Here is a 19,927-nt window from a genome sequence, read left to right as displayed (position 1 = left end):
TTTAAACAAGCTGAGGCAGGCAGGTGCAGCAGCGGAAGCTGCCTCCTGAGACACCGACATCCAAGCCTCCTGCTGCTGCTCCCAGGCCCCCTAGAAGCTGGTGTGCACCCTGGGGGTAGTTGGGTCCCTGCCACCCATGTAGGAAACCCTGGGTTAAGCTCCTGATTCCTGACCTAACTCTAGCCTAGCTACCGCAGGCATCTGGAGAGTGAACCAACTGGCGGGAGTGGTCTCTTTCAGATAAAGTTGGTGGGGGGGTGGAAAAGGAGAAACCTGGTTGGGTAGATTCTCAGTTTCGGAGCACTGTCTCAAAGTGAGGATTTTGGTGTCTCCCAGTTCTTGTTCTTGCAGAGCCCTGGGCTAAGCCATAAGTTATAAGCTGCCTTAAATGTTTCCAGTCGATGCTGGCTCATTGCCCAGACCTGGCGCAGCTGAAGCTGGACTGGGTTGCAGCAAGCCTTCCGCCTGGGTCTCCCACATCACCTAGGCTGGGTCTCCCACATCACCTAGGCGCACAGGAGCAGAAGCTGCATTCAGGGCAGAGCTGAGATGTGGGCATTGTGATGGCTAAGCAGAAGGGCCTGCCTCCATGACTGTCCAGTCAAGCTAACGGAACAGCTGACCTAGCACACAGCATTTACATGCATCCAAGGAAGGGAAAAAGCCAGGCCTGCTACTTCCGTACCTCCCGCTTACCCTCTTTTTTTTTTTAAAGCTCCCTTAGTGAATTGAAGTCTCTTTTAATTCCTTAAATTAAAGGCAGATCTTCCATCTGCTGGTTTGCTTTGCTCGTGGCTGCATGAGCCAAAGCTGGGACAGATAAGCCAGAGTCCAGAACACCGGCCAGGCCTCCTGTGTGGGGGACTGGGACTGAAGTGCCTGGGCATTGTCTGTCATCTGCTGTGCACGTTACCCAGAAGCTGGGCTTGGTGGAGCAAGGACTTGAACCCAGGCCCTGGGGGTGTGGGTATCCCAAGCCACACTAACCAGGAACCCAGCACCTGCCCCTCCAGGGGCGTTGTTGAAAGCTGTGGTTCCTGCCTGTAGCTGCTAGCGAGGCTTGGAAGGTACGGCTTTCACAGCACCGACTGCGTAGTGGAGCAGCCAAGTATTTGCCATAGAAAGATGTCTAAAATTGTTAGGGGACAACAACAGTGGTCAGGAGGTTTAAGAGCTATAATTATAAAAATCTGTTGCTGTGACCTATATAATATTTTTTACCAGTTAAGTGAAAAATACAATTTTTAGAGTTTATTTTTGTTGGAAAGGCAGATTTACAGAGAGAAGGAGCTGAATGAGAGAAGGAAAGAAGGATGGGAGATCTCCCATCCGCTGGTTTGTTCCCCAAATGGCTGCAACGACAAGAGCTGAGCCGATCCAAAGCCAGGAGCCTTTTCCGGGTCTCCCACATGGGTGCAAAGGCCCAAGGACTTGGGTCATCCTCCACTGCTTTCCCAGGCCCAAAGCAGGGGACTGAAAGGGAGACGGAAGAGCCGGAACAGGAACCGGCATCCATGGGGGATCCCAGCGCTTGCAAGAGGAGAATTAGCCAATTGACAGACAATGCCCAGGCACCCACGCAGCCAATGCATCTAGCCAATGCAAGGCCAGAAACAATCTTGTAATGAGCAAAGCTGAAGTGTTACTCATATTCATTTCCCTTTTTTAAAGATTCATCTTTTTATCGGAAAGGCAGATTTACAGAAAGATCTAAGCGCTGGTTCACTGCTCAAGTGGCTGCAATGGCTGGAGCTGAGCCAATCCAAAGCCAGGAGCCAGGAGCCTCTTCCAGGTCTTTCACGTGAGTGCATGGTCCCAAGGCTTTGGGCCATCTTCAATTATTTTTCTAGGCCACCAGCAGGGAGCTGGATGGGAAGTGGGGCCACTGGAACATGAACCAGTGCCCATGTGGGATCCTGGCACTTGCAAGTGGAGTATTAACCAATTGAGCCATAGTGCCAGGCCCTGCAGTTACCTTCTGATACTGGGCATGACTGAATGTTGAAAACCCAGGTGTCCTAGGCAGACTAACAGCCTCCCTGCCCCCATCTGTCCACACCCTCATACCCCAAACCTGTGATTGCATTACATAAGGCAGCAGATGGGCCCTGCAGCCCAGCCAGGTGTTCTGGAAAATCCAGGTGGGCCCAACATGACTGTCAGGGCCCTTCTAACTGGGAGGCTGAGCTGGCAGGAGCTGTGCCGGCAGCAGTGTCAATGGCTGCGCACTACAGGGGTGCAGGTAGTGTCGGCTGGAGAAGGCCAGAGGTCGTCTCTTATTGCCAGGAGTGTGGCCATCTGACCACTACTGTGAGATGGTGAGTCCCTGGAACTCCAGCGAACCTCGGGTTCCTGGTCTCGTTAGCGTGCCAGGTGCTTCCCTACCCCTGGGAAAGTTGTGTTCCCATTTTGTTTTTTACCTTTTATGTGAAAGAGAAAAACCGCCTGTCTCCTGGTTCAGTCCAGCTCACAACAGTAAGGGCTTAGCCCGGGTGAAGCTGAAAGCTGGGAGCTCACAGGGACCCTCTACTGGAGCCATCAACCAACACAGCAAGCTGGATCGGAGTGAAGCTGGGACTCCAACCCAGGCACCTCAGCACAAGGTACAAGTGCCAGAAGTGACACTTAACCACTGTGCCTGTCCCTGGCTTTTGTTTCATTTTGTCTAATTGAGAGCAAGCTTGCATCTACTGGTTCACTCCCCAAAGGCCCACGCGGCCGGGTGCAGCCAAGGGTGGAGTCGGGAAGCCAGTTACTGGAGCCCCCGCAGGCCACCGCCTCCTCTCAGCACCCACATCGGCAGGAAGCTGGGACTGGGAGAGCAGGTTGTGCCTTTCATTCGGGCACTCCAGCATGAGACTGTCCTTGTCTAGACCAGATGCCTGCCTCCGAGTGTCAGAGCATGGTGCCTATGGCACCTGGGGACTGCCGCAGGCCAAATTAGTGCACGTCCACCCACAGAGGCCATCTCCGCGTCAGTGGGCAGGACCTCTGATCATCTGATGTGCAGGCTCCTCTGAATGACCAGTGGTGCTGGCCTGACCCACTGGTTTTACTTCTCCATGCAGCTCTTGCAGCATTAGCTCCCCAGCTGCCAGCCCCTCCCAGAACACTCAGCAGCAGCTGTGGGGCCAGGGGAGTGACCGCTGGCTTACCCCCCAAATGCCAGCCGTAGTCGGGGCTGACACCAGGGGGCCAGGGGAGTGACCGCTGGCTTACCCCCAAAATGCCAGCCGTAGTCAGGGCTGGCACCAGGCCGAGGCAGGAGCTGGGAGCTCCGTCTGGGTCTCAGCTGGGTCAGGGAGCCCAGGCACTTGGGCCACTTTCTGCTGTCTCCCAGATGCATTAGTTGGAAGTTGGATCAGAAGCAGAGCAGCCAAGACTTGGCCCAGGCACTCGGGTGAGGGAGGGGGAGACTCACGCAATTGGTCAGCCCACGGTAGGAGCCACAAGGTCTTTCCCTGCAGTTAGCAGTTGGTGATGGGAGCACGCCTTCCTGCTTTGTCATTACAGCGATGTAACTTTTGATGGTAAGGAGCAGATGCAGAGAGCCGCAGGTTAAGCAGCCCTTCGCCACTCCAGCTTCCTCACCAACATGCACAAGAAAGGAGTGGAAGGTGGACCAAGGGCTTGGGTCGCTGCCACTCAGAGATGCTGAGGCTCCAGCCTTGCCCAGCGCAGTGGCCATCTGGGCAGTGATGCCTCTCCGTCTGTCACCCTTTGAAATAACATCTCGAGCACAAGCAGATCTGTGCTGGCCACAGTACACCAGGTCTTTTTAATAAACTTCTCTTTTCTTGGCCTTTTTTATTTTTCAAATTCATTTATTTGAAAGCAGATTTACAGACAGAAGGGGAGAAATCTTCCATCTGCTGTTTCACTCCCCAAATGGTCACAATGGCCACAGCTGAGCCAATCTGAAGCCAGGAACCAGGAGCTTCGACTGGGTCTCCCATGTGGGTGCAGGGGTTCAAGGATTTGGGCCTTCCTCCACTGGTGTCCCAGGCCAGAAGCAGGGAGCTGGATGGGAAGAGGAGTAGCCAGGATGCGAGCCGGCTCCCATATGGGACGGTGGTGCTTGTAGGGGGAGCATGAGCCAGTTGAGCCATCGTGCTGGGCACCAGCTCTCTCCTGGTTGGCCCACACTGACGTTTGGCTCTCAGGGCAGTGATGGGCTTGGTTGTCCTGGCTCGCCGTGCTCTGTGTGGTGCCTGAAGCACTCAGGACACGGGTGCTGGAGTTGCCTGCTCTGCACAGAGCGTGCTCAGTGCTCAGTCGGGTCCATGTGGCAGGTTGAAGCTCATGTGGTTATTTGCCTGTGGACGCTTGCCCCGACCACCCTGCCTCCCCTCCCTGGGGTCTTCTGGAGGGTTGTGTCCTGTGTGTTTCTCTCCTTTGAGGGGCACTGGCCCTGGCTGGGCTTTTGAGACAGCAGCAGGCGTGGAGAGTGCGGGGCTGGGTCTGGCCCGGCCCCTGACCACGGGTTGCTCGCCCATTGCAGAGCCCAAGGTGGTGTTTGCCAAGGAGCAGGCGGCGCACAGCGAGGTGAAGACCGAGGCGGGGGCCAGCGCCACACTGAGCTGCAAGGTGGCCCAGGCGCAGACGCAGGTGGCGTGGTGCAAGGATGGGAAGAAGCTGAGCTCGAGCTCTAGGGTGCACGTGGAGGCCGCGGGCTGCACGCGGCGACTGGTGGTGCAGCAGGCGGGCACGGCGGACGCCAGGGAGTACAGCTGCGAGGCCGGGGGCCAGAGGGTCTCCTTCCGCCTGGACGTGGCAGGTGGGTGCATGGTGCGGGTTGTGGGCAGGGACCACTGGGGTGCAAGGTGACACATGCACAGCAGGAGGTGCCGAGGCCATGGCTTCGTCTCCCTCTGGGGCCCCCGACTGCAGGGCCCTGGCTGTGCCCGGTGCCTCCCGCGCCAGGTTGTCGCGCCTGCAGACCACAACTTCAGCAACTCACTCCTGCTGTTAACATTCCCACATCCATGGCCAGTGACTCCAGCTTCTTGTAGAATGCACTCAGGCATTCTGTACCAAGCGGACGGAAAAGCTGTATTCAGGGTGTATTCTGTAGTTTCTCAAGTGACAGTGAGCAGCAGTAGCCCTGGGGCCTCTCCTTGTCAGACAATATATTTATTATTAACAAGCTAATTACTACAAACCTTGTAGATGAGAGAAGGTGCCAATTTTCACCAAGAAAAATGTAACCTTATCTATGGGAAGAGATCCAAATACTTTGAATGTTTTTGTGGTTTAAGCCTTGATTCCCTCTCCGCTAATAACAGTCCTGGAAGTTGTTTTCTTTCAAAAGACGCCCACCAACAGCCTCTGTTTTCCCTATATGTAAAATTATTTGGCTGACACTCTCTTAATGACTTCAGTGCATTTTGCATTGCCAGCCGTCAGCACAGTCTTACCTCTCGGTTCAAGAACTCGGCACCTGCTTGCCTTACAGCATCGGACTGGCTGGTGGTTTAATCTTGTTTTATTGTACACTTCTTTGGTCTAGTTCAGTCTCATGAGTTCTTAATATTGTGTACAACTGAGACACTGCTAATGAGAACGACTACGTGGGCAACTTTTGAAAACTGGCTGGAAAACACAAGACTAAACTGACATGTTAGCTAGAAGGAAAAGCCTGGAATGGCACCGCAGGCATCTCTTGTCAGCCCCCGCTGTCACCAGTGCCACTCCTCCCAGAGCTGCCAGGCGGGCCTGTGGCCTCTGCCATGTTCACACAGTCCTGAGTATCTGCAACGCAAAGTGCCTGCAGCTTCCACCTGCACAGGCAGGCTGACTCGAGGCTGCTTCCCCTGAGCACGCCACAGGATCCCCGCGCACAAAGGCAAGGACAGTAAGAACATAAACAGCACCACGGAGATGGCCTCCGTGTACAGACACACACACAGGCAGAGTGAGCTCAGCCAAGGCACAGGCTGGCTGTGGGACATGTCGTTTATTTTAACTTTATACTTCCTGCAGGGATAATAACATCTTTTGATACCCACAGGCAAACTACATTTTCAAAACTTTGGGCGCTGTCTACTGCATTAAATTTAAGTTAACACATTCCGTATTATATAGACAGTAAAAGTCAGCAACACAATACATTCCAGCGTGTGTTTACATAGAGGACACATCCCAAGACACGCATACAGAGGGTGACAGCCCAGTCCCCACTGGACGCAGTGCGAGGAGCGCGGGGCTCGGCCGGGGAGGCCTAGGTGCCCTTCTTCTCATCGCCCAGCAAGTTCACCGTTGCCTTCTTGGCTGTTGGGAGGGAGAGAAGGTTGTATATCAGAGCTCGGTGCCCAGTGTGGCCACGAGGCAACAGGATTGTGGGTGACTTGGGGTCACATGAGCAGCCCTGGGGGTTCATGGTCAGGGCCGAGGGGCCCCTAGGGCTGTACTGTGTCCCCAGGCCCTCCTGCCTGTCCTACTTTGCCTCACACCTGCCTGTCATGTTCATGACCCGGCCCAGGCAGGCATCTGCTGCTGGAATGAATCTGGGAGTTGAGGGGTCGGGTGCTCTACTGGACCTGGTCAGAAGCTGCCCACACACAAGACAGGTGGGCCTGACCTGGCCCCTGAGGGGACTGTGACGCAGGGCAGCCATCATCCTGTGTGCGGGGCAGCCAGGGGAGTCCCAACAGGCATGGCCTCCGTGAAACCCCAGTGGCCCTGGCGAGGGGATGGGACAGCAGGAGGCCAGTCCCCAGACCCAGGGTTGCAGCACCTGGCCACCCAAGGCACTGGGCTGCCCACACCTTACCTTCTTTGGCGAAGGCATCCGCGGTCTCCTTGGCTCTGTCCTTCAGGTCCTTCACGACACCGTCCACTTGGGACTCGTGCTTTAGGAAGAAGGGGCGGATGATTCGCCGGTAGAGCAGCTCCGCGCCGTTGGAGGGGCTGGGGGCCATGCACCACAGCAGGAAGCCGCACTGCAGGGCAGAGACACTGTCAGCAGGCCCCGCGACACCACAGCAGGAAGCCACACTGCAGGGCAGAGACACTGTCAGCCCCGCAACACCACACCGCACGAAGCCACAGGGCAGAGACACTGTCAGCCGGCCCGCAACACCACAGCAGGAAGCCGCACTGCAGGGCAGAGACACTGTCAGCAGGCCCCGCGACACCACAGCAGGAAGCCACAGGGCAGAGACACTGTCAGCCCCGCAACACCACAGCAGGAAGCCACAGGGCAGAGACACTGTCAGCCGGCCCCGCAACACCACAGCGCACGAAGCCACAGGGCAGAGACGCTGTCAGCCGGCCCCGCAACACCACAGCAGGAAGCCACAGGGCAGAGACACTGTCAGCCGGCCCCGCAACACCACAGCAGGAAGCCACAGGGCAGAGACACTGTCAGCCCCGCAACACCACAGCAGGAAGCCGCACTGCAGGGCAGAGACACTGTCAGCCCCGCAACACCACACCGCACGAAGCCACAGGGCAGAGACACTGTCAGCCGGCCCGCAACACCACACCGCACGAAGCCACAGGGCAGAGACACTGTCAGCCCCGCAACACCACAGCAGGAAGCCACAGGGCAGAGACACTGTCAGCCGGCCCCGCAACACCACAGCGCACGAAGCCACAGGGCAGAGACACTGTCAGCCGGCCCCGCAACACCACAGCAGGAAGCCACAGGGCAGAGACACTGTCAGCCGGCCCCGCAACACCACAGCAGGAAGCCACAGGGCAGAGACACTGTCAGCCGGCCCCGCAACACCACAGCAGGAAGCCACAGGGCAGAGACACTGTCAGCCCCGCAACACCACACCACACGAAGCCACAGGGCAGAGACACTGTCAGCCCCGCAACACCACAGCAGGAAGCCACAGGGCAGAGACACTGTCAGCCGGCCCCGCGACACCACAGCAGGAAGCCACAGGGCAGAGACACTGTCAGCCGGCCCCGCGACACCACAGCAGGAAGCCACAGAGCAGAGACACTGTCAGCCGGCCCCGCAACACCACACCGCACGAAGCCACAGGGCAGAGACACTGTCAGCCCCGCAACACCACACCGCACGAAGCCACAGGGCAGAGACACTGTCTCCTGTCTACCCCCTCACAGGTAAGTGTGTGGTCTGCTTTGTCTCCAGCTGAAAGGCTGAATGAGACAGACAGTCTTCCATGCACCAGTTCATCCCCAAATGCCACAACCGCCAGGACGGGGAGCCTGACACTTTTTTGGGTCTTGGATACTCTCTCTCAAGACCTTGGGACACTGCACCCATGTGGGAGACCTGGAAGAAACTTCCGGCTTCAGCCTGATCTAGCACTAGCCGTTGTGGCCATTTAGAAAGTAAATCAGCAGATGGCAGATCTCTGTCTCTCCCTCTCAATAATATACAGAAAAATCTGCCTTACAAATGGGAGGGCGGGCGGGCCAGAGGAAGGCAGCGTGAGAGGGCCTTTGCGCACAGCAGGCATCCATGGGGGTCAGCACAGGGCACCCCGGGGTCTTCCCCACTTCCTGGCTCCTGCAGTCTGAGAGATGCACGGTGTCTGTTTCTGAAGGACCCTCACACGCGGGTGAGAAGGTAACAGGATAGTATAGCTTAGTGTGCACTTACAGGCACGGCCTGAATTTAAAACACACATGCCTGAATAAAAGGGGCCAGTAAGAGCAGGAAGACTTCGCCAGGGTTCTGTTTGTTTGTTTTTTGCTTTATGTATTTGAAAGGCAGAGTTGGAGGAGAGAGATCTTTCATCTGCTGGTTCACTCCCCAGATGGTCACAATGACCAGGTCAAAGCCAGGAGCTTCTCCTGGTCTCCCCTGTGGGTACAGAGACCCAGTGCTTTGGGCCGTCCTCTGCTGCTTTCCCAAACCACCAGCAGGGAGCTGGATCAGAAGTGGAGCACCCAGGACTTGAGCTGGCACTTATGTGGGAGGTTGGCATTGCAGGAGTGACACAGACATTAGGAGGGTGGTCAGGGAGGAGTAGAGTACGGGTCGAGCATGGTCCTTCCCTGCACAGCCACCTGCCAGGTCAGTACTGTCCCTATGCCCTTAGTAAACTCAACACTAATAGCAGGAAGAGACCCAGAATCCCTCAGGGCTGGACATGCCTCCCTCATGCCCATCCCATGGGCCCACTGGGGTCCAGGACCCCTGCCTGTCCTTGCCCCAACCCCACTCCCCTGCACCTCGTTCTCCAAAACCACATCCGAGACAGGTGCTCTTACCTGGATGCCAGCATCACCTGCAGAGATGCTGCACAGAAGGGGCCCCATGCTCCTCCCATTGGGTGGCTCATCCCCTGGAGGGACACAGCTACCCGGCAGCAGCCCTGCTGCCCACGCCCACCCGCAAGCATGGGAGGCCGGTGTACCTTGAGCATGTAGTAGAAGGGGAACCAGGACAGGAAGAGGTCGGAGAAGAACTCGGCAATGCTGAACACGCCGTACACCACCCAGTAGGTCAGCCACTGCGTGTCGTCCTCCTTGTTGGGACTCTCAATGGCCTTCATCCTGAAGCAAGGCAGACAGTGGGTGCCGAGGGCTCGCAGGGGACATGCCTCATGATGCCCCTCCTGCCCAAGCCACCACCAGACATGGGGACAACAGCCTAGCCAAGTCCCATGCAGTGGCTGGGGCCTCCCGCACCCACTGCCAAGATCTGCAACACAAATCCTAGGAGCACTGAGAGGCCGCCCTGCACGGCAGGCAGGCCCGTCCCAGGAGCAGAGGCCGCCCTGCTCTGTCCCCCGGCCCCAGCAGTGCACGGCAGGCAGGCCCGTCCCAGGCCTCGCTGCCCTTGGCCAGAGGAAGGCAGTAAGCTTGAGAACCCTCAGCTGCCCCACAGACTTCCCGCCGCACGAGGACCCTTTTGGGGCTAACCCTGAGGCCCCATAGCCTCTCCTCCTGCTCTCACTGCAACCCTCAAACCAGAACCCACAAAAAATGGGGCCTCGTCAGGTCTGTGCGTTGGGCTCACCACCTTGCCTGGGTCACAGGAAGCAGCTCTTGTGTGTGCCACGAATGCCTGGGTGTGTGTGTGTGTGTGTCCGTGTATTCTCCATACACACTCCCATGAACACACAGACCCATATACACACAAAAACATTTCGTGAAACCATGGATTATCAACTCACCATGTCTCAACTGTCAAAACATCATTCAGCACCCATGTTTCTCTGAAGAATTCCACCACAGATTAGTCCCTGACCGTCGGCACTGCACGCACAGGCAGGGAGCAGCAGACGGCAGTAAGCCATCAGAACAGGCCACCACTGGCGGACAGCAGGTCGAGCGCCACCTGGAGACCCTGTCCCCATCAGCTGGGCACCCACTGCTCCTGCTAACACCCCTGAGGAGGCAGCGGGATGTGGTCCCAGTGCTCGGGCGAGTTCCTGGCTCCTGGCTCCAGTCTGGCAGCGCCCCCGCTGTGTCCATTTGGTGAGTGAGCCAGTAGGTAGAAGGTATTTCTCTCCTCCTTCCCTCCTGTCTCCCTCTTTCTCTTTCTAACCCCCAACAGGTACACACATGCAGGTGGCCAGACATGGAGCCCAGCTTGAGAGCAGTCAGCTCAACGTTGTGATCTCGGAAGACTTAAACCCGGGCCTGAGCCCAGGGCAACAGGCCACAGACGGGGGCAGGCCACCCTTTCCAGCAGCAGACCAGAGGCCAAGAGCGATGGAAACCTGCCCCCGACAGGCACATCGCACAGCTCCACCACAATGTGGGAAGGTCAGCCCTACCATCAGGAGGGGCAGACAGCAAGCTCCCCTCTGCTCGCACTGGCCCAGGCACCAGGGCCTCAGCTGAGGTTTCGCCTGGGTAGCAGGGACCAAGTGTTGCCTCCCAGCTTCTGCGTTAGCGGGAAACTGGACTCAGACCCCCGGGTCCTCAGATGTTAACCACTAGGACAAAAGCCTGCACTTCTAAAGTGATCTAGAAGGTTTGCCTGAAAAGGAACTCAAAGCAAAACTGCAGGTGATGATTCTGAGAGCTCAGACACGGCTCAGTCCTCGTGGTCCCGGGGTCTACAAGGAGCAGTGCTGTCCCCCACCAAGCTGCAGCCAGCAGACTCCACACACCCTCCCCTCTCCCAGCCTCATCCTGAGCTGACACGGATCCAGACTTACAACTGCCGCTGGGGTGAGACCCTGCCCAGGCCCCATGGACAGACGCCCAGTCTCCCTGCCCGTCCCTGCGCTCTGCAAGTGTTTCCTGCCCCGTGCTCAGCACCCACCAGGGCGCAGCGGTTCCTGGAGTTCTCTCCTGAGCTGTCCCCTGGCTTCCTCCACACAGATGGCCAGAGAGGAGAGGCGGCAGCAGGGTGTGAGGCCAGCAGGTGCCCGCAGGGGGCAGCAGAGGGGGCAGCAGGGAGTGAGGCCAGCAGGGGGCAGCAGAGGGGGCAGCAGGGTGTGAGGCCAGCAGGGGGCAGCAGAGGGGGCAGCAGGGTGTGAGGCCAGCAGGCGCCCGCAGGGGGCAGCACTGAGGCAGGAATCCGGGCTCTGAACACCTCATCCCACAGAACCAAGGTGGAAGGCAGCTCCAAGCCAAGCTAGTTCACACTCAACATGTCAGAAAATGAAACGTTAAAAACCGGAGAAGCACCTGCTTATACACTTGGTATTTGTTTAAGTGATTTCTTTAGTCAAAGAGAACTCAGGTCAGCCATCCACTGGCTCCCCCCGTGTCCAGGCCAGGTGGGTGTGAGCCAGGACTCCACCCATGTTTCCCATAGAGCTCACAGGAACCCTGGACCTGGGCTGCCTCCCGCCACCTCCCAAGGCAAGCATTAGCAGGAACTGGATGGGATGCAGAGGCGGTGTCCCAAGTGGCTCAACCCGCTGGGCCACAACGCCCACTCCCCCCGACACTTTTTCAAAGGGCTACAGACTGCCTGGATACACTGGAGTCTCCTCAGACGCTGTGACATCAATGCAGAGAGACCCCTGGGACAGCACTGAGATAAACAGCCGGCTGACCAGGTGGGTGTTAAAACATGCTATTAGCTGCAGACTCTGGGGCGGCAGAGCCCACCTGCTGGCCTCTACAGGGAGCCGGCCCCTGGGAGTGTGCAGGGTGGGTGGGGGGAGTTCCAGGGGCACCTACCCTACACAGCAGGCTTGCTGCAGCCACTTCCTCTTGGGGATCACAGAGGCAGAGAGGGCCTGCCACTGCCCTCCACACGGGACAGGACCCACTGCCACCCTCCACACAGGACAGGACCCGCCGCCCTCCACACGGGACAGGATCCACTGCCACCTGGCCAGGCTTCGCACAAGCCTCACTGCACAGCCGTGGGCTACCAGGTCAGTCCTTCCTGGCTCTGGGCCACCCTCCTAGGCTGGGCTTCTGGGCAAGCTGGCCTACTCCGGGCTCCACTCGCTCCCCCTTCACTCTGGATGTGGGGCTCTATGCAGGTGGCGCAGGGGATGCAGCCTTGAAGCTGCAGGAGAGGACACACCCAGAAAACCTCCCTGGAGGGACAGTCACACCTGTCGCCCACAGAGGCAAGGCAGAGACGCTCAGGGCGGAGCTGGCCGACTTAAACCGGCTAATAAGGCTAAGAGCAGATTAGGGAATTACCTGTGGATCTTAATTACACCCCAAAGCTCCCAGGCTCTCAAAGCCAAAGAAAGCTGACTCCCAAGGCTGCCTGCAGGCCAGGCAGTCACAAGCCCTGGGACTGGCCACCTCCTCTCACCCACCCTGCCCCCGGTATCGTCCCACCTCAGCTGCTGCCTTCTAAAAGTGGGACGGGAACCCGGTGTGGCCACGGGAGAGCACGGCCATGCAAAGGCAGCACAGGCTAAGCAGAGCGGGCACCGGGCTGCCCCACTGGAGACCCGAGGCCTAGCCACAGGGCAGAGATGGGCCACACGGGACACGCCTGTCCCACAATGCTCCAACTAGCAGATGCCTTCGCTCTCAACCCATTTCAGTCATTGGGGTCAACGGGGCCCACGGATCCAGATGCCACAATGTGGGGATTCACCCCTCCACCACGGCCTGGCATGCAGGAGAAGAACCAGGAGGAGCCAAGCAGCAGAGGGCTGGGGCCCACTTCCCAGGAGGAAGCTGCCTTGCACGTGTTTGCCCGATGGGAGATTCAATCACTCCCGGCGTGGACACCCAGCGGCACGCACAGCAGACAGGACTGGCGCACACGGAGCGCACCGCCAGCCCTCACATGAGCTAAGGAGAGGTGTCCCTTGAAGCCAACTGTGCCCATCGACAAGACCTTGACCCTGACTGGGTTTCGTGCCCCAAGCAGGACCCAAAGCCCCAGACACACTGATGGCAGAGACAGGCAAGACCCGCTCCCGGCCCGTCTGCCTGCAGGTTTTGTTCCGAACGTGGTGCAGCCCGTTCTCAATCACATGTTCCATGCCAGTATGCACGGCAGATGCCCTGGAGCCAGAGCAAGAACACGGGGCCTGGCAGTGGGCAGAAGTCACCCACCTCCGAGCTACTGCCCGCAGCTGCTGAGGGATGTCCCTCACGGGGGCCTCCAGGAGGGGAAATCACCCGTTTCCATGCCAACAAGAAGGGTAAGTCCAGGGACTGTCTTGACCCCTGGGCGTGTGGGCAGCAGCCCAGGGCAGCCTGTGGACTGCTCCCCCGCACCCCACCATCTGCCGAGATCTGGGGCAAACAGCAGGGACCCTCTGAGAGCTCACAGCAGCCTTAGGCTTCCTGGAGCCCAAAAAAGATTAAAAATCCATGCCATTTTTCGTGAACCTTCCAAAGACTCCTCCCAGGAGTGGATTTCAAAATAATGTAAATCATATTTTTAATCATTTTGTTTCTAATTTTATTTTCAATTCATTTTCAACTCTTTTTCATTCTGTTCATTGCTTCTCAAGCATGCCGAAGCTGCCTTCTCAGATGACCACACAAAAACAGTGAGAAAACACACCGTGTCCTGTGCTCATCACCCAGGGCCGTCCTGCAGCATGAACTCGCCGACCAACGTGCGGAAACGCACATGGCACAGCAAGTCTCCAGGACCCTGCTACCCGCAGGGCATCCCTGGGAGGAGCTGCTGGCCAGGGCCATGGGCCCTGCAGACGCTTGGGGCAGGAACAGGCAGCTGAGCCCCTCTGGGTCACCTTCTCTCTGCCATTTGACAAACAACAAAACCGCTACAACCACTTGATAGATGGAGCAAGAAACGTAGTTGTGAAGCTAGCGGGGCAGCCCTCGTCAGGAGTTGATGGCTCTGTGACTGATGCCCGTGCCAAGGCAGCGCAGGGCAACACATCAGGAGCCACCTGAGGCTGCGACACCTGTCACACTCAGAGAACGGGGAAGAGCATGCATCAGCAGCACAGAACAGCGGGGCGGCAGCCACACGTCACCCTTACATTCCAGCTGCTGCCAAGAGTGGCTTCATGAGTAACTTCACAAGTATTTACAAGGCCCAGCGCTGTGGGTGAGATGGGTAGAGCTGCTGCCTGTGGCACCAGCATCCCAGATGGACACCAGTTCAGGTCCAAGCTACTCCACTTCCGGCCCAACTCCCCGCCAAAGCACCTGGGAAGCAGCGGACCAAGAATAAACCATTTAAATGGCTCATCATATTTCCTCCCTCGAAACCTTGTTTTGCTCACAAGGCAGGCAAACCTGGAAGGACTGAACCAAGCTGCTGGTTGCAACAACGGTGACACAGTCAGTGCTTCCCACCTCTCTGCCATGCCTTCATCTTGCACCAGCTCGGCAGTGTGGGCGCTGATGCGAGTAAACCCAGCTTGTCCAACGCCAGCAACAGTAAACAGCTTCCGTTCTGCAGCCCTCCGCGCTGCAGGCCCAGGTTCCCATTGGCCACACAGGCCACGTGGCCACGTCAGCTCCACCCAGGATTCTGGCCACCTGGATGAGGCCGGGTGGACGTGGGCGGGTGTCTGCCCCCCAAACTCGCAAGAAGGAAACAGAAGCAGTGTTAAGATAAGGGCAGTCCAAGCAGCCAGCAGCACGTGCATCCCAGCACCACCAAGCTCCACCTCACGCAGACCAGCAGAAAACAAGTGCCATCACCTCAAGGCCGCCTCGGGCTCCTTGCTGCTCACGAACCTGGGGGAGTCGCCACCTGGCTCCTCTTCCCGATGCTCCCCCCCCAAGGCATTCTCACTGCACTGCCAGGCGCCTTAGCTAAGTCACTGCCACAGCATTGACTGAATTGCGCTACAACAAAATTTTCTGCTTAGTTTTTATCTGAAAAGAAGACCAAGAATGAGAGTGAAAGAAAGACACTTCGTATCCAAGGGCGCACTCCCCACATGCCAGGGCTGAGCCAGGAACTAGGAGTCCCCCCGGCCGCTCACGCATGTGCAAGGAGCCCAGGGCATGAGCACCACCAAGCAGCTGCCAAGAACCATCCCGGCAGGGACTCAGCACCCAGCATTGCACCACGGGATGCTGCCCCAGGCAGCAGGTCTCACCTCGCAGGGTCCACTCAGAGCAGCTCTCTTGGCCACACGGAGCTGGGGGGCCACGGGAGACCCCTGGATACCCACCCCAGCCCCTGGGCAGTGAGCAAGGGCACCTGTGTACCTGCCCACACACTTAGAGACCTCACAGGAAATGGAGTTCAAGGAGAAGCAGAATGGATAGCTAAGATACCAGTTCAAATCCCGTGACCCACCGAGTCCATGGATCCAACACCAGCTAATGCGGCCCAGGGTCCTCCACCGCGGGGAGTCCTGAGTTCTGGGCTCCTGGCTTCAGCCAGGCTCACCTCTGCAGTGGTGGCCATTCTAGACCAGCTCCTGTCTCTCCCTCTCTGTAACTCTGCCTTTGAAATAAAATTATGTGTGTGTGTGTTTATTTATATATAAACATGTATTTAGTTAGTTAGTTTTATTAGCAAGGCAGAGTTACAGACAGAGATTTTCCTCTGCTGGTTCATTCCCTGAGTGTCTGCAATGGCCAGAGCTGAGCCAAACCGAGGCCAGGAGCCAGGAGCCGGGAGCTTCCTCCGGGTCTCCCACTCAGGTGCAGGGTCCCGAGGCTTTGGGCCATTCTCGACTGCTCTCCCAGACCACAAGCAGGAAGCTGGAAGGAGCAGCCAGGATATGAACCAGCACCCGTATGACATCCTGGCGCTTGCAAACTGAGGATTTAATCACTAAGCCATCGTGCTAGCAGGAACTTATCTTTGTTTTCCAGGACCTTTTCAACATTTCCACACAGGTATGGAGAACACCGCCTAGGGGCGCGGCAGCCATACCAAGAGCTAAAGGCAGTACAATGTGCTACACCCATGCCAGAAGCTTCAAGCAGGCCGACAAGCACACTCAGAAAACAGCCCTCGGCGGGCTCTGACGTCTGCCAAGCACCAGCATCAGACACAGACCCCAGCTGCTGGACTCTCAAGCCAGCTACGACCACCACAGACCAGAAGGTTCTGCACCAAGTGTGGCCACTCAGGCCCTTAGGGGACGTGCTCCTCTGTCTCCCCTCCTCTGGCAGCTGGGCTGCTCGCCTGGCCTCCTCAGCCCAGCTCCGGCAATCCCACAGGGTGGCAGCCCGATTCCTGAGAAAAAAATGGGAAACAAGAGGAAAACAGACACGTCTACAGAGCTTCACGGTCTTGGGGTAATACGGCTCCCTGCAAGCCAAAGGTGATGACGGCATAGGGGCCAGCGGAGTGGCCCGGCTGGGAGGTCGGCCCCTGCGGTCCCCACATCCTGTATGGCTCCATTTCCCAGCTGCACCTGGGAAAGCAACCGAAGATGACCAAGTGCTTGGGCCCCCAACTGACACAAGGCACCCAGAGGAGTCGCATGGCTGCTAGCTTCAGCCTGGCCAGCCCTGGCCGTCGTGGCCACTTTGGGAGTGAGCCAGTGGAAGGAAGATCTTTACCCCTTTCAAATAAATAACTTATAAATCTTAAAACACCAAGGATGGGGCTACTGACCATCCGTCAGCAGTCCACATGGCGAGCGGGGGCCAGCAGAGGACGAGAGCACACCCACAGTCATCCCACGCACGGCTTCACCTACGGCAAGGTCACGGGCACAAGCGGGAGGCTGCCCTGGCTGCCTAGCACACTGAGGCAGCCGTGTGCTGCTGTCTCATGTGGACTTGGCCGAGAAACTGCTCCACTACGCACCCACCCTGCCCCTGCTGCCCGGTCACCCACATCCTGCCTGGAGCTGCCATCGTCAGGAGTGGGGGCGGCACTGCCCTCGGGGCCAGTCGGTCTGCTGAGACACATGCTGCCCAGTAAAGTCCTTGCAAGAAAACAAACACCCAGAACGTAGTTGCCGTTGGCTAGGTGAGTTTGAATTAGGCTACTGCCCAAGGTATTGGGTCCCACATGGACCCTGGCTCAGGTCCCGGCTGCTCCACTTCCCATCCAGCTCCCTGCCTGTGGCCTGGGAAAGCAGCAGAGGACGGCCCAAAGCCTTGGGACCCTGCACCCGTGTGGGAGACCTGGAAGAGGCTCCTGGCTTCTAACGTCAGATCAGCTCAGCTCTGGCCATCGCGGCCACTTGAGGCATGAATCAGCAGACGGAAGATCTTCCTCTCTGTCTCTCCTCTTCTCTGTATGTCTGACTTTCCAATTAAAACAAACAAACACAAAAAAAAACTTTAAAAAAGAAAGAAATAGAACAGGTGACCTTGCAGGAGCAGGTGGATCGGCTGGATGTGCCCTTTCGGGGTGAACCATCTGGGACCCGACGGCAGCGACATGTGTCTCACACATGGCAACTGCCAACGAGTTCCTCAGGCTGGGGAGGGGGTCTACTTCACAGCCAGGCGGCGGGTGAGGCTCCGCCAGCACAGGGTGACACTGGGGTCCACAGCCCTGCCCTGGACAGCAGAAGGTGTCCCTGGGTGGGGGCAGGGCCTGAGCTGCAGCCAGGAGCCTCCTTCCCCCTCGGCCTGCCCAAGGCGCGAGCAGGCAGGAGCTTGTCTGCACCCTGCGGCCTCCTGACCCACGCAGATGCTTTCCCAAACGGGGCGCCCCCTCCCCAGGGCACAGAGCCCCACACGCAGACCCAGCAAGCACAAGGAGAGGCAAGAAAGAAATGGAGCAAGTTTCTGGCAGGAAAGCGGCAGGACCAATTCCGAGGTCCCTGCAGCACGAACGACCTTGAACATCCATGTTGTGACAGCACCAGCCTCTGGAAAAGTCGCACTAGGCCATCAGACACGCAGCTCTCATCACCACCTGGCAGGACACGCACACACACTCCTCGCCTGGCGACACACACGGGGCACGGCCGTGGCCGGAGCTTCTTCATGTCCTCAATACTTACAAAACAAACCCCACTGACTGCAGCTTCAGTACCGAGCAGCTCCACAGCCACCAAAACCACCCCCTAATCTATTCCAGCGGAATCAATTAACTCCACACTCCAAGGCTGCAAAGTGGCCTAAAGGCCTCCTGGGTAAGAGACTGCCAGGGGAAGGCACCGTGTCCCTGTCAGGGCAACGGGGTGAGGGGCCCGACCCCAGCCAGGGTCCCTGTGCCACCCACAGCTCAGCTGACACCAGGCCCAGCCACTGTTCTGGCACCTGTGCCAGCGCCATGTTCAGGGTCTGGCCTGGGCATGTCCTGGAACACAGCTGAGCCTTCGAGGGGCTCAGGAGAAGGACACTCCCAAACCCAGGCCTCTGACGCCGCCTGCACCCCACAAGCAGCCCCTGTGAATATGCGCCCCCATACAGAGCCAGAAGGAGGACCCATACAGGCCAACAGTGTGGTCTCCGCGGCCTAGCAGGGGGTTCTCTTTGCGTCTAGGACCCAGGAAACCTGAAGACCCCTCCGGCAGAACGCTCCACAGACCCAGAAGCCACTTACCTCGCGGAGTTCCTGCTGACCTAAACGAAGGAAAAGCATCCAACTCGAATCCACTGAAGCAGCCGCCCCAGCTGGGAGCACCAGCGCCTTGCTACTTGGTGAGCTGGCTTTCAAGAGCGTTTCCGTATTTCAACGGATCACTGACATCACCAAGGAGCCCTACTGTGGGTGAGTTCTATACACTTGGTTTCTTGCAAAGCAGAAACAGACTCCGGCTCTCCCGCCCCCGCGGGGCTCCCCAGGGCGGGTCCCGCTTCTGTTTTCGCGGAGGCGAAGGGGAGGGTCTGGTGAATGTGCCAGTAACCAGGCCCTGTGACCCGCAGCGTCCGACGGGGACCGGCCCGCTCAGGGCCCAGCCGCGGCGGCGGGCACAGGGGAGACGCTGCACCTGCCGGCCGCAGTCGCGGGGTCGCGGGGGGCGGCCGGGATTCCGGGGAGCCAGGGAGGGCGCGCGCGGGGCCACTTACGACATGTAGGCCGGGTATCCGAACCCGATCAGGTTGCAGAGGAGGGAGGCTCCGTAGCCGAACACCAGGTACAAGGCCAGCAGCCCGATGACACCTGCGGGCGCCACCAGGCCAGGCGGTCGGCGGGCGGCGCGCACAGGCGTCCCGGCCCCCGGCCCGCTCGCCCCGACCCCGGCCCCGGCCCCGCGCCACGTCAGCGCAGCCCGTCGGCCCCTCGCCCCGGCCCGGCGCACCCACCGAGCGCGATGAAGCGGCGGTTGACACCGCTCTTGGCCTCCAGCTTAGCCAGCAGGTCGGTCACGCAGTTCTTCTCGTGCAGGAAGCGGTCGAGCCGCTCCCTCATGGCGGCGGACATGGCGAGGCCGTGGCACGCGGGCCGGGGCAGCGGCGCGCGGGGCGGACGGAGGCGGCGGGACGCGGAGCCGGGCGCTCCGGGGCGGGACTGCAGCGTCCGCTCGGCCGAGTCCGCCCGCCCCGCCCCGCGTCCGCCCGCCCCGCCCCGCGCCTCCCGCCCCCGGCCGCCCGCCCCGGGCCACACCCGGGCGCGCCGGGGACCCTGGCTGCCAGCGCCCGGGGTGGGGCGGGCCAGCGAGCGGGAGCGGAGCGCGCACTCCTGGACCCGGACCACCCTTGCGCAGCGGGACACTTGTGGTGCGCCCCTAGGCTACCTCCTGGCCCAAAGAAG

General features: G+C 58.8%; 2 protein-coding genes across 2 annotated transcripts; one reads left to right on the top strand and one right to left on the bottom strand.

Moving 5' to 3' along the window:
- Positions 1–4,005: 4,005 nt before the first annotated feature.
- LOC121152589 (obscurin-like) lies at positions 4,006–4,827 on the top strand. Its single transcript, XM_040974715.1, has one exon. It carries the CDS (start codon positions 4,303–4,305, stop codon positions 4,825–4,827), a length of 525 nt encoding a protein of 174 aa, XP_040830649.1. The 5' UTR covers positions 4,006–4,302.
- Positions 4,828–5,937: 1,110 nt separating this feature from the next.
- REEP5 (receptor accessory protein 5) lies at positions 5,938–19,653 on the bottom strand. The gene is made up of 5 exons (XM_040973294.1): positions 19,480–19,653; positions 19,243–19,336; positions 9,342–9,480; positions 6,773–6,941; positions 5,938–6,270 (listed from the first exon to the last, which is right to left on the bottom strand). Exons 1-5 carry the CDS (start codon positions 19,595–19,597, stop codon positions 6,221–6,223), a joined length of 570 nt encoding a protein of 189 aa, XP_040829228.1. The 5' UTR covers positions 19,598–19,653; the 3' UTR covers positions 5,938–6,220.
- Positions 19,654–19,927: the final 274 nt, after the last annotated feature.

This window comes from Ochotona curzoniae, unplaced genomic scaffold (genome assembly GCF_017591425.1).
Source record: "Ochotona curzoniae isolate NIBS_2020 unplaced genomic scaffold, NIBS_Ocur_1.0 contig_1, whole genome shotgun sequence".
Taxonomy (NCBI): domain Eukaryota; kingdom Metazoa; phylum Chordata; class Mammalia; order Lagomorpha; family Ochotonidae; genus Ochotona; species Ochotona curzoniae.
This window is presented reverse-complemented; position numbering and strand designations above follow the sequence as displayed.

What these genes read in the sequence shown, in the direction of transcription:
- LOC121152589 (XM_040974715.1), top strand. Translation starts at nt 4,303, where the DNA reads ATGTGGTTATTTGCCTGTGGACGCTTGCCCCGACCACCCTGCCTCCCC.
- REEP5 (XM_040973294.1), bottom strand. Translation starts at nt 19,597, where the DNA reads ATGTCCGCCGCCATGAGGGAGCGGCTCGACCGCTTCCTGCACGAGAAG. An exon ending in CCGCCGCTTCATCGCGCTCG is followed by an intron (nt 19,337 to 19,479) that starts GTGGGTGCGCCG and finishes TGGCGCCCGCAG; the next exon opens with GTGTCATCGGGCTGCTGGCC. An exon ending in GGATACCCGGCCTACATGTC is followed by an intron (nt 9,481 to 19,242) that starts GTAAGTGGCCCC and finishes GCCTTGCTTCAG; the next exon opens with GATGAAGGCCATTGAGAGTC.